Source organism: Triturus cristatus, chromosome 8 (genome assembly GCF_964204655.1).
Source record: "Triturus cristatus chromosome 8, aTriCri1.1, whole genome shotgun sequence".
NCBI lineage: Eukaryota > Metazoa > Chordata > Amphibia > Caudata > Salamandridae > Triturus > Triturus cristatus.
In genome coordinates, this window is record NC_140591.1 from 1,364,758,443 (window position 1) to 1,364,772,286 (window position 13,844).

Sequence of the window (13,844 nt, forward strand, 5' to 3'; positions counted from 1 at the left end):
GGAGGTCATCCGCATAGTTGTATACGGAGACCTCCATTTGTTGTAAAGAAAAAATGAGGGGAGAAATGTAAAGATTAAACAGAAGAGGTGAAAGGGAGGAGCCTTGGGGGACCCCGCCCGGAACTTTCCGAAAGTCCGCAGTGAAGTCACCCAGGCGAACTGCCTGGGTGCGGTCCCTCAGGAAGGAGGACAACCAAACCAGGGCCGTACCCCCGATCCCCGCCGCCGCGACACGGGAAAGTAAGATGGTATGATCCACCGTGTCGAAGGCGGCAGAGAGATCGAGGAGGACCAGTGCCTGGAATTGATTGGTGTCCCTCCCCTCCCTGAGGTTGTCAAGGACCGAAAGAACTACGGACTCCGTAGAGTGTGCGGGGCGAAAACCAGCCTGGCGGGCAGCCAATACCCCATTTTCTTCCACAAAGGTGCTCAGAGACCTGGTGACATGGCGCTCGAGCACCTTAGCCAAAAATGGTAGGAGAGAAATGGGGCGAAAGTTGGCTGGGATCGAGGGGTCTGCGCCAGGTTTTTTTAAAATGGGTAAAATGATAGCTGATTTCAAGGGGTTGGGAACAACCCCCTGAGAGAGTGAACTGTTTAGTAAGTGAAGGGGAGGATCAGGGCAAGAAATGTAAATGTGACGAAGTATTTGAGCGGGACAGGTGTCAAGGGGAGAGCCAGATTTTACAAGGGGGATTAAGGATGTGAAGGATTCCTTGGTCAGAAGAGGGAGAGAGTTTAATTGTCCTTGGGAAGGAGGGCACTGAGGATCAACAAAAGACGGGGAAGGTGCAGGGATATTAGCTTTAATGGCAGCAATTTTATCAATGAAAAAGCTGTTCAGAGAGTGACAAAGGGCAAGGGAAGGAGAGGGCTTAAGAGAGGTACGATCTGAAAAGGCTAGGTTCTGAACAATCGAGAAAATTTCCCTAGATTGGTTCTCGGCTGTGAGGATCTTGGAGGAGAAATAGGCCGTTTTAGCGGCCAAGATGGCATTCTTATATTGAGCTAAAAGGGTGGTAAAATCAGCTCTTAAGATGGGACAATAGTTTCTCCTCCAGGCCCTCTCAGCACGGCGTACCGATAATTTGATGGTTTTCAAGTCATCGGTAAACCACAGGTTGGCATCTTTCTCTCGCTTGGAAGTCAGACGTTTCAAGGGGGCAATGGACTCACTGGCTGAGGAGAGCCATTGTTCAATGCTATTAACCTGAGCCGAGGTGGAAAGCCCGTGTAAGACGGGATAGGAAGCACTTAAAAGAGCTGATAAGTTCGCCGGGTCAACTCTACTCCACGAGCGGACCCAGACATTATTAGGAAGGGGGACCCTAACTGGAGAACTGATAGGAAGAACAAAAGAAATCAGGTGATGATCAGACCAAGTGCAAGGAGAGATAAGAAGGGAGTCGACAGGGCAGTTCAAGGACCAAATCTGGTCCAAGATATGCCCCTTGACGTGAGTTGGGGAAGATACGTGAGAAATAAAATTAAGAGATAAAAGTGTGTCTGAAAACTCTCTAGAACAGAGCTTTCCAAAGTATGTGTCGCGACACGTTACTGTGTCGCCTGACCTTCGTGGGTGTGTCGCGCAACAGGAGCCTTGGCCCTCGCAGTGAGGGCTTGAAGGCAGGGGCGCAACGGAATTGAGCTCAAAGAGCTGTCTGTGTGTGCGCGCGCCCAGGCTGAGACAGCTTCCCACACACACAGACAGCTTTGAGATTATCGCAGCCGCACCCGGGTACTTCACAGGTCTTTACAAGACCATTAACGAGGCTTTGTTTTTTTTTTCACCCCTCCATCTCCACATGGCGAAAGGGACAAATCCTTTGTTTGTCACCGGTAACCTTTGCCGACTGTCCTGCTGCGTGGATATTTCCTTTTCTATGCAGTGCAGGAGAAAAGAAGTTTGTTTATTCCTGTCACCTTTCCCGACCCCTGCAACAGTTTATCACACCAGGCTGTGACACAGTTTGACTAATAAAGTAGGTAGGAGAAGTTGTCACTATTTGTTTTTCGATTTAAAATGTGCACAGGACCAGCAGGACACATACTTTGTGCGTGCTTCATTTAAACAATTTTTTTATCATTATCATGACCGATGCAGGATAAAATAAGACAACACAACATGCCCAGATAACGCTGGTGATTAATGATCCTGCTGGAGGGCAATCGTTTGTCTGTCCGTAGTTTTTAAATGCAGATCAACTGTATTTTATGTGGAAGCTCAGTGGGTTACTGCCTTTGTCACAGAGATCCTTGTGCTACTTGCAGTTCAGAAGTTACAATCCTAACATAGGACAGTGACCAATGAACTGTCACCAAAGAGCTGCATACAAACATGAATGGTGTAGTTAGAACTTCGCTTATTTTTGTTTTGTGATATAGTTAGAACTTCCTCAGTCTTTCATTATTCTAATGTTGCTGAAATGAGTATGTTTGGGCAGATATACATTTTTATCAGTAAAGCTGACCCCCATGTAATACTTTTTAAATCCTAAAGTTGTTTCCCCACACCAAACCCTCTTAAAATATATTGCCCACCAGTATGTATGACGTGATTCATACACCTTGTAATCCTCATTGGCTTATGTGACATTCCCTGTAGACTGATTTACATACTTGTATGACTCATTGTCTCTGTATAATGTGTGCGTGGTGTAAAGTACTGACACACTACACTGACATGAGTAGCGCTATACAACAAATGAAATGCATATGAGAGAGGGTCTACGTAAAGATGAGGGGCACTGTTGGAGGGTGGCAGCGAGGGAATCTGAGGAGGAGGTGGTGATGGGAGGGGCTATGGAGCAATGAGGGGCACTGTTGGAGGGCGGCAGTGAGGGAATCCGAGGAAGAGGTCATGGGGTGGAGGGGGGGAGCTAGGGAGAGACGAGGAGCACTGGTGGAGGGTGGTAGAGAGGGAGTCTGAGGAGGAGGTCATGAGGGGGAGGGGCTACAGAGAGATGAGGGGCACTGGTGGAGGGTGACAGTGAGGGAATCCGAGGAGGAGGTCACGAGGGGGAGGGGCTATGGGGAGATCAGGGGCACTTGTGGAGTGTGGCAGTGAGGGAATCCGAGGAAGAGGTCAATAGGGGGGCCATGGAGGGATGAGGGGCACTGTTGGAAGGTGGTAGTAAAGGTATTTACGGAGAAAGAGGTTATTAGTGTGGCGCCAAAAAAGACTTTCGCATCAGCGCTAAACCCGGCCCTGTCATGGCCTTTCTGTTTTTGTTTAATTAGCAGTCTGGTCATACAGGCTACTGTGGAACATACTTTAAAGTGCGTGCTAATTATATTTACTGCTTTATTCAATGTTTTAAGTTTGAAGGTGATTTTACTATTGTTTTTACCGGGAAAAATGAAAGTGGAGCCCGATGGTGCCTGATATGGGGCCAGGGCCCAAGGTCAGCTGTGAGATAAGGTGCACTGGAGAGGAGTAGTGGATAATCAAGCCTGTAAGGGAGTGCGTTGCAGAGTCCGGGGTCAGGTGGAGGTAGTAATGAAGAGGGATTCTCCCTGAAGGCTCGCACAGAGGGAGCCCGAGAAGTGTCAGTTGCCTGATACTCCCACCTCAGAAACCTCCTTTTCCCATCAAAGGAACATACATAGAAAAAACACTTTTTGAGTGTGATAATATTTAGAAAGAGATTTGGAAAAGAGTGCGTTTTACTGGGCCTTGTAAGACTAAGAAGAGATAAAGGAGGGCACTGAAGCAGGCCTGCCTAGACATATATGCGACAAATCGATCCCGCAGTGTCCCCCCCAAATGCACCCTTGGCCCACCCAAATAAAAATTCCTGGAGCCGGGCCTGATCAGGATAATTAAATAAGAGGTCGCAGGCCATGGGGCCATTTTTACCAGCCCTTTTCTACCTTATTCCATGTCCCTCTCTCACTTACACACACCCAACACCCCAACCCTTTTGGTTAAGACAAGTCATTAAACAATCCCTAACGCATGGCTAATGCAACATGTTCACTGCTCTTTAGCAGTTACTGCTTCAAGCTGTTTCAGGCAATACTCTCACCCCTGCACACTGCTGTTTACAAAAAGCTGAACTAAACAACAGGCTTTTCCCACTGAACGATGAGTTGAACAACTGTATTACTTTTACCAGGTAATAACCCGACAAAGCAAAATGACAACTATCAATTATTTAACAAATCCTCTCAATTATCTCACAGCTTTAATGACTGCCGCTGAAAACAAAAACTAAAAATCAATATTAGTCACTGCCAGTAGCACAAGAAACCAAACATGAAAGTTATATGTTTGTTTAGCAGGTCTATCGTAAGTACATTTGAGCTCATTACAATATTTAACAAATTAGATTTTGCTTCGGGGTTGTGCAAAAAAATTATGCAACCCCGATGCAAAATCAGGGCCTTAACATGTATTTATTTTTTTAGATCCTGCCACAAAGAAACTGGCAACAAGGAGAAATGCGGCAGTAAATCTGTTCTACTCAACTGGTTGCAAAGTCTGTATTTTAAAATATCATGGGGTTAAGGCACCTGTGGCAGAGATCTTTGTGTGCTCAGTAAAGCTCGGGGAATAATAATAATGGTAAAATAACTATTTGCTGGAGAGGTTTGTGTTTTGTCTAGTCCCAGTTTTGGATCAAAGTAGCATTGAGGGTTAATAGGTCTCCTGGAAAGCACATTATGTAACGCGCAGATGACAGATTTTTATTGTATGTAAATGGGCAAGTGAGTTAGCGCTTTGAATACAGAGATCCTTTTGTTACTTGCAGTTCATACATTGTAATTCTTCTAATATAGCACAGTGAGCCAAGAAGGACATGTGGCTCCTACACCTTGTAACTCTCCCCATCTTATGTAACACTCCCTTGATTTACACACATCATTTATTGTCAATGTATAATGTGTATGTATAAAGCACTCTGACACTACAATGGGATTAGTAGCACTATAGCGCTGTAAAAGAAACAAAACAAAATAGTGGCATTTAAATTGTTTGTGTAAATACTGGGACAGACTAACAAATCTGACATTCCTACACACATGCATATCTCTTATATAAAAGGACTGAACAAAGTCAAAAGCATGCCTGCCTCTTGTGTGATGTGATGTGATAAGCTATGTGCCTTTGTTTCTCCTCCATTTCATTTAGATGTGAGGCTCCTGATAGCTCCCAGCCTGGATACTCCAAGAAAAGGAGACCTGATGGCCCCTTAACTTCGACCTTTGTTATAGGCCCAGCTGGAATCTGATAAGCCCCTTCCCCGTCTGTACATTGCTGCTTGGAACAAAAGCAAACAATGTGCAGGCACTGTTGAATGTGTCCCGGTGTCTAAAAATTGCACCAAGACAAGTTTACCATATTTCTGTGGGGCCCAATCTCATAGCAGGGTAGACTGCGATCACCCTGTGAAAAGAGTGGATAGACTCAGTCTACCCTCAACTTGTGCCCGGTCTACTACATAGTGCCAAGAGATGCATGTGCATCTCTTGACGCTATGTAGCAGCTATTGCTCATTTTAGTAATGATGAAGTTCACCTGTGTGCCCTAATACTGAAAAGCGAGGGCAAGAGATCTTTGCAGTGTAAGTTAGTAGATAGGTACATAGTACATTTCCTTTACAACGAACCATGAAGCGGTGTTTAGGAAATTATTAATATGCTAGTTAAAACAGGTGCATTTAGAAAACTGAGGCCCAAGCTCCTAACTAGCAGGAAGGCCATTTATTTTCTTGATCTGTGCGTAAGTGGATGAGCTCAAAGGGGTAAGTACACATCACTTATCATTTTGCTGGCTCAGTGAGTGAGGTGAATAATAAAGCCGATCTACAAAGAAAACGAATCAACAGGGTTGGGGCGGGCGGGAGGAGATGGAGTGAGTGAAAACACCAGCACTCGTGTGGAGTGCTCAAAGACAAAGAAAATAGTAGCTCCTATAACGGGAGTAGTGGAAGGACGCAAGCACTTGGTCCATGTTCAGGGGGAGGGTCAAACACAGGAAGAAGCATGACGCTTTTATGCTATGGACTAACGGGAACGACGGATATGAGAGCACGATGGAGCAAACCAGTGGTAAGGCAATGGGCGGGCTGAAGCCCACAGATTGAAAACATGCTGTTCGAGACAGCACATGCGCAGCCTAGACGGGACCTAAAAAAAAAAAAAGGACAGAATATGACAAACAAGGCCAACATGCTTAAAGTTGATTATTATATAATAGCTCACCAGCAACTTAATATTTGGCCCAATACAGGAAATAGGTTTTCTTTTGATAACGTGGCGAAACAAAACTCCACAACCCAACCGACAGTTGATCTAATGTACTGCCTTGTTTTTTTTAACGGAATTATTCTAATTTGATTCACATGTTTCTTTTTAGTATTTAAGAAGGAAGAAACGTTTGCCAAAACCAACACTCCATATGCTGTGGGGGTGCCCTTTTTGTGCTGTAAATCACTGGGGCATGTGTCGATGTGTGCATGATTATATTCTTGTTTCAGGCACAAACCTAACCTTACTCCCTGTTTTGCCAGTCACTGTCTTTGTTAAAAACAGATTCACAATTGCTTTATTAAACCTTCTTGCTTTCTCCAATTTGATTGAAAATGCACCATTTGCCCACTATTTTTTAAACCCCCCCGAACACCTCTGTGGGGATTCCGGCTCACTCGCTACGCTCGCTCGCATTACCGTGTCACTAAAGCAGGAATGTCAAAAAAGTGTGTCACCAGCATGAAAAGTTTGGAAACCTGTGCTCTAGAAGATGAACACTCAGCTGGGTCGGAGGGCCAGAAATTAAAATCACCCAGTAATAACACTGAAGAGTTATTGACAGAGAGGGTGGCTAACACCTCCTGGAAATCAAGGAGAAATCGTAGAGGCGACTGGGGAGGTCGATAAATGAGAAGACAGGTGAGAGGGGGGGATGTGGACGTGGTTCGAATAGCAAGATACTCTGTGGTGGCAATATCGGGGAGAGAGAGCAGTTGAAATGGAAGATCAGAACGGGCAATGACCGCGACGCCACCCCCCGTTCTGCCGGATGAACGATCGGCCCGAAGTGCATAGTAGGGGGCGGGCAATGTAGCTAGCAAGGTGGGTAGGGAGTCATCACAGAACCATGTCTCGGTTAAAAGGAGAAGATCTGGTGCATGATGATCTAACAACACTGATAGTTCATGTGAATGAGCCACTGCCGATCTGGTATTCAGATAATACGCCTTAAGGGTCTTAACTGGGGCAGTATTGACGGCTTCTGTGGAAGGGGGGACCGGGATAGGAGAAGTGAATGAACAGGAACAGTGAGAAGGAGGGGATAAATCTAGCTGGGATATCCGTGAGTGTGTGGAGGCAGATAGAACCCACGGACCCTGTAGCCTGTGAAGCTGGGAAGGAGTGTAAGAAATGATTTGGGCAGGGTATTGTGCCCCTGGCCCCGGTCGGCCGCGGACTGGCGCAGACGGGCTTAACTTAGGCACAACTTCGGCGCGCCGTCGTCGCGCCCGCTGCGCCCGCCCGCTGCGCCGTCGGTGAGGGGAAGTGATTATATAGGGACACATGTGGGGGGAGTTTTGAGTGGGGCGTGGCAGGGGGTGGAGGAGCCAGAGTAGTGCACGCCCAGCCCAGACCCGCCCAAGGTGTACTGGCCGCCCGTCCCGCTCCCCACGCGAGGCAAGGAGGGGGCGATCAGCGGAGGCGGTCTGGCTGTCTGGGTCGTGAAAGCAGGCGAAGGGGCAGCCAGGAAGTTGCTGGCGCTGGTTCCTGAGCGCTGAGCGAAATGCGCAGGTAGGCACAAGTCAATTAAAACAAGACGTCAGGGAAGTAAAAGAAACACCGTTGCTCCCGGCGAAGCCTCGGGAGATCTGCAATCACTGCAGGTAGCCCACTGTCAGCCTTTGAGCCGTTAGCCAGGGGTGGAGGAGCCAGAGTAGTGCACGCCCAGCCCAGACCCGCCCAAGGTGTACTGGCCGCCCGTCCCGCTCCCCACGCGAGGCAAGGAGGGGGCGATCAGCGGAGGCGGTCTGGCTGTCTGGGTCGTGAAAGCAGGCGAAGGGGCAGCCAGGAAGTTGCTGGCGCTGGTTCCTGAGCGCTGAGCGAAATGCGCAGGTAGGCACAAGTCAATTAAAACAAGACGTCAGGGAAGTAAAAGAAACACCGTTGCTCCCGGCGAAGCCTCGGGAGATCTGCAATCACTGCAGGTAGCCCACTGTCAGCCTTTGAGCCGTTAGCCAGGGGGGGAGGAGCCAGAGTAGTGCACGCCCAGCCCAGACCCGCCCAAGGTGTACTGGCCGCCCGTCCCGCTCCCCACGCGAGGCAAGGAGGGGGGCGATCAGCGGAGGCGGTCTGGCTGTCTGGGTCGTGAAAGCAGGCGAAGGGGCAGCCAGGAAGTTGCTGGCGCTGGTTCCTGAGCGCTGAGCGAAATGCGCAGGTAGGCACAAGTCAATTAAAACAAGACGTCAGGGAAGTAAAAGAAACACCGTTGCTCCCGGCGAAGCCTCGGGAGATCTGCAATCACTGCAGGTAGCCCACTGTCAGCCTTTGAGCCGTTAGCCGGGGGGGAGGAGCCAGAGTAGTGCACGCCCAGCCCAGACCCGCCCAAGGTGTACTGGCCGCCCGTCCCGCTCCCCACGCGAGGCAAGGAGGGGGCGATCAGCGGAGGCGGTCTGGCTGTCTGGGTCGTGAAAGCAGGCGAAGGGGCAGCCAGGAAGTTGCTGGCGCTGGTTCCTGAGCGCTGAGCGAAATGCGCAGGTAGGCACAAGTCAATTAAAACAAGACGTCAGGGAAGTAAAAGAAACACCGTTGCTCCCGTCGAAGCCTCGGGAGATCTGCAATCACTGCAGGTAGCCCACTGTCAGCCTTTGAGCCGTTAGCCAGGGGGGGAGGAGCCAGAGTAGTGCACGCCCAGCCCAGACCCGCCCAAGGTGTACTGGCCGCCCGTCCCGCTCCCCACGCGAGGCAAGGAGGGGGCGATCAGCGGAGGCGGTCTGGCTGTCTGGGTCGTGAAAGCAGGCGAAGGGGCAGCCAGGAAGTTGCTGGCGCTGGTTCCTGAGCGCTGAGCGAAATGCGCAGGTAGGCACAAGTCAATTAAAACAAGACGTCAGGGAAGTAAAAGAAACACCGTTGCTCCCGGCGAAGCCTCGGGAGATCTGCAATCACTGCAGGTAGCCCACTGTCAGCCTTTGAGCCGTTAGCCAGGGGGGGAGGAGCCAGAGTAGTGCACGCCCAGCCCAGACCCGCCCAAGGTGTACTGGCCGCCCGTCCCGCTCCCCACGCGAGGCAAGGAGGGGGCGATCAGCGGAGGCGGTCTGGCTGTCTGGGTCGTGAAAGCAGGCGAAGGGGCAGCCAGGAAGTTGCTGGCGCTGGTTCCTGAGCGCTGAGCGAAATGCGCAGGTAGGCACAAGTCAATTAAACCAAGACGTCAGGGAAGTAAAAGAAACACCGTTGCTCCCGTCGAAGCCTCGGGAGATCTGCAATCACTGCAGGTAGCCCACTGTCAGCCTTTGAGCCGTTAGCCAGGGGGGGAGGAGCCAGAGTAGTGCACGCCCAGCCCAGACCCGCCCAAGGTGTACTGGCCGCCCGTCCCGCTCCCCACGCGAGGCAAGGAGGGGGCGATCAGCGGAGGCGGTCTGGCTGTCTGGGTCGTGAAAGCAGGCGAAGGGGCAGCCAGGAAGTTGCTGGCGCTGGTTCCTGAGCGCTGAGCGAAATGCGCAGGTAGGCACAAGTCAATTAAAACAAGACGTCAGGGAAGTAAAAGAAACACCGTTGCTCCCGGCGAAGCCTCGGGAGGTCTGCAATCAGTAACAGAGTAAAAGGACGGTACATTTCTACCATCGTGCTAAAACAATTAATACAGGCAAGTATATAAAATAAATGACAGTAGAATGCGTACTCCTACGATGCGACCCTAACTAGATGTACCTAAATGTACCTAGCATGTATGTAGGTGTAAAAGTCAAGAATCCCTCTAGGATACAGTCAACCCCATTACCTGAAGTGAGAGACTGGGGGACCCCGTCTTGGTCTCGAGATGCACACCCCACAAGGGATGTCAGACCACTGCGAGCTGGAGTGTCTGCGTGCAGGAGCCTCAGCGTCTCGCGTCAGTGTGTCAGCATGGAAGTCCTTTTCTCCTCTGACTACCTCAACAAGATATGATGTATGTATACCAAAAGTGGTACCCCCTGGGGATATACCTCGCTGTGTCATGGCGGACTAGGATGATGGAAGGAATTACCCTTATACATAGTTATTATGCAGGAGATGGTAGGCCTGCTGTCCTGCTGTGATTCCAGGAATCCTCATGCATTATGAATGAGGCGTAAGCTTTTCGGAGAAAACCCCATGTCATCTTTAAGCACTACCGTTACTAGGTTAAAGGGCAGTACTAAGAACCGTTATGTAGTGTAATATCAGGGGAATGTAGCTGAAAGGTGCATCAGTACTTGAGCCGATATTGGGGTACCTATATGGAACATAACAATAGAGGGCAATGTTCTCTGTACTTCCTCCAGTTAAGGCAGTGCCAGCCTCAGGGGACATCTGAGCTCTGCATGGTGCATTAGCCTGGAGTGAAGGTGGATGTAAATCTTATTTGGTTTGGTAGTTGTGTTTGTGTCTTCATAAATATTTACTTGTGTGTGTCTTGTAATTATTGTGGAGTTTTGAAAAAAATATTTTTATTTTTGCAGAAACCCAGTCTTTGTTATTCATCAGTTGGTTGACATGTGCTTCCTTATGTGGTTTAAGGGCATCTATTTTACATTGAGTGTCCCTTGTCCTTGAGGGGTTTTGCGCAGGTATCCAAGACTTGGGGAATATGGAGTAGGTTTCTGATATTATAAAGTTTGCCTAAATTACATCTTCAAAGAAATACCAAATAGATTTGTGATACTGTACCTCACATTTTTAGGAGATTAAACACTCAATGTCTGATATCCCACATACTGATTTTCTCTGACAGATGCAGTCTTTGTAAGATTTTTAAATGGAGAGTATCTCCTCTGTAGTTCTCACGTACTGACTTATTGAGCATGATTCCAGCATGCAATTTGATTTTTTTTTTTGGGGGGGGGCAATAATACATTACTCAGATTTTCAAATGATGTATCAATGGTTAAATAAATTGTTTTTTGGCATACAAGATACATAGGTATAAGTGAGTCTTGGAGCACTCCAAAAAAATATGGCCTCCCTTAAACAGTGTCTTTCTTGTACAGTCCGAGTCACCCCGCTCAAAGAAAATATTTATAAAACGCCCTCTTTGTTCTGCTACTCTCCAGCCACATCCATCATGGATTTCCTCCTTTTCTTGACATTTTTTTTTCAAGAAACTTGTATTCAGACACTACCCTACCTGTAGCTGTCTCATATGTACATGTATTGTAAGAATGCCTTGTATGCTACTACTCCCCGTCACTTTACTCTGGTCTTCCACATCTACCTTCCAGACGGCCCCCTGCTCTGTATGAAAGAGAGGAGACCAGACACTGTGCTTGGAAGACGTGGCCTCTGCCAAACACCACAGCAGTGGTCGGCTGCCTTAGCGGGTCTGGACAGAGACACATAAGCAGGGGAACAGCAGTTGGTAATGGCAAAGGATTACCTACCATTTCGCCCTCCAGTGTAGTCTTTCGAGGCCCACAGCGAACTTTAAGGGCAGCAGTCCTTTCCCAGCACCGTACACCAAGAACAATTGTTAGATGAGTCTGCATAGAGCATTTCAATTCTTTATTGCATTAGTGACATTTTGTTATGATATGCAATGTGTAAGAATTGATATTAGAATTTATGTTAGAATTGGCATGGAAATAGGTATGTCTAAGTATCTCTTCTAATAAACAAATGTGCTTCTCTTTTCCAGTGCGCCCAGCTACTCCTATGTGTGATGTTCCCAGAACTGTAATGACTGGTACTGTAGTGGAACTAAAATGTAGAGAAAATGAAGGATTTCCTGCATCCCAATATGATTGGTACAAAGATGGAGTACGTTTGCAGGTTCAAGCTCAAACTGCAAAGGTCAAAACTTCACCAGGATCTTATACAATAAATATCAATTCTGGGACATTGGTAAGTGCCTTATATATTTTTTTTTTTTACAACTGACACACTTGTCAGTGCAATACCTGCTGATGACCTTTTCAGAAGTTTTAATTTCGCTATGACCATTGAACAAAAGAAATCATATAATGGACCTCAATGATGAAGTTTGAGTCAGTCGATTGATAGTTAGACCATTTTGTAAATAAAGCAGCTATAAACATAGCTATTTCTACTATGTAGGTGCAATCTCTCTGTTAAAACCATTCTGCTTTGTGGTCTTGGCATCTCTTGTCAGGACAAACACTGTTAACATGAAGTAATACTGACCAGAATATAATGCTCTAGCTCTTCACGACTCCCAGAGAAAAATATTTTCTACATAAGGGATGACTATTAATAAAGTTCCAGAAGAACAACCTTTATTAAAAAAAAATACTTGGAGAGTATTGTGATAAGGTTATAGATCTCAGTTCAATCAATCATCAATGGTAAGGAAAATGAAAGCATGCACCCTTTGATCACAAAATCTTACAACCTAAACATATTTGGAGACATGGGCATACCTGTTCTCTCCCAACTGGGAGGGATTCATACTAAACCATTCTCGAAGATTCTGAATCAACACTTTAATGGTTCATAACAGGTATCCTGGTAAGACCGTAGAGTAATCAATAGTGTTCCTGGGGAATCTTAATTTACACGAACTCCATTTTGATACATTAGACCAGCGATTCTTAACCTTTTTACTTCTGTGGACCCCCACTGAATCATTTCTCCCATCTGGGGACCCCCACTGGGTCAATATTGGTAGCCAGGGACACCCTTCCTAAGCAATTTCTATGATCTGAACCTCAAAACAATATAAAAACAAGTCTACACCAAACAAATGCTCAAATATAGACATATGTAGTTTAATTCACAATTAAATATAGAATTTGTTTTCTTGAATTATATATCCTTTATTATTTTTGATTAATTTTAATATTATTTAATTTGGTAAAACAGTCTTTACTTGATTTTATTAGAAATGTGGCTGACTTTCTCATTGTTGACGATCTGATGTTCATCAGCAGGCTAGAACATGCAACTAACCCTTCATTTTACCCCAATAATTTCTCAATTAAGAGCAAAGGTCACTGCTACCCATTCTTTAAAGTACAGCAGAACAACACTACATTATGCTCAATTACCCCTCCTTGCTTGTGTCAGGGAACAAGGGAACAGCAAATAGAAATCCTAATTAGAAGACTCCGCAAGTAATGTAATACATATATAAATCGGATTTTTAAGACAACATACACATTTACTCACCTTGGAACCACACTGACGCAAAACAGATTTAAAAAACGGCATCAGCAACAGAAATGCAGGATGATACACCATTTACAAATCACCTCAACATGCACAGGTTCTCAATGACTAATTGTTCAGCTCAGTACATGTGGCATACCACAAATTCTTGGGCACGAAAGTACCTCTGAGAATCTCTCAACGCAGCAGTGGCATTTCTTAATAAGATTTACACTAATAAGCCAAGCCATCACCACTTGCATTGACTCCGCAGCCAACCGCACAAAGGGACTCTTCAAAATAGTAGAATAATTCTACAATCTGACAGCCATAGAGAATGCCGTCCACCCCTCCCAAGAACTGTGCGATTCTCAATTTACTTCCACAGCAAGATCACCAACATAGACATAATTTTCAACATCCAACCTGCCACCCTCGACCCTGACTACCTCAACCAACCAGCGACCACCAGTAAAACCATCACCACCTGGTCACCGCTCACCTCCCTGACCACCTCAGCCATCATGTCTTCC

General features: G+C 47.0%; 1 protein-coding gene across 2 annotated transcripts in view; it reads left to right on the top strand.

The window, feature by feature from the left end:
- The window catches only part of JAM2 (junctional adhesion molecule 2), a 392,176-nt gene that overhangs the window by 315,651 nt on the left and 62,681 nt on the right, over nt 1-13,844 (top strand). For both annotated transcript variants that reach the window (XM_085623064.1, XM_085623063.1), the window contains exon 5: nt 11,843-12,048. In XM_085623064.1, coding sequence (XP_085479190.1) covers nt 11,843-12,048 — 206 coding nt within the window. The remainder of the gene's footprint in view (nt 1-11,842; nt 12,049-13,844) is intronic.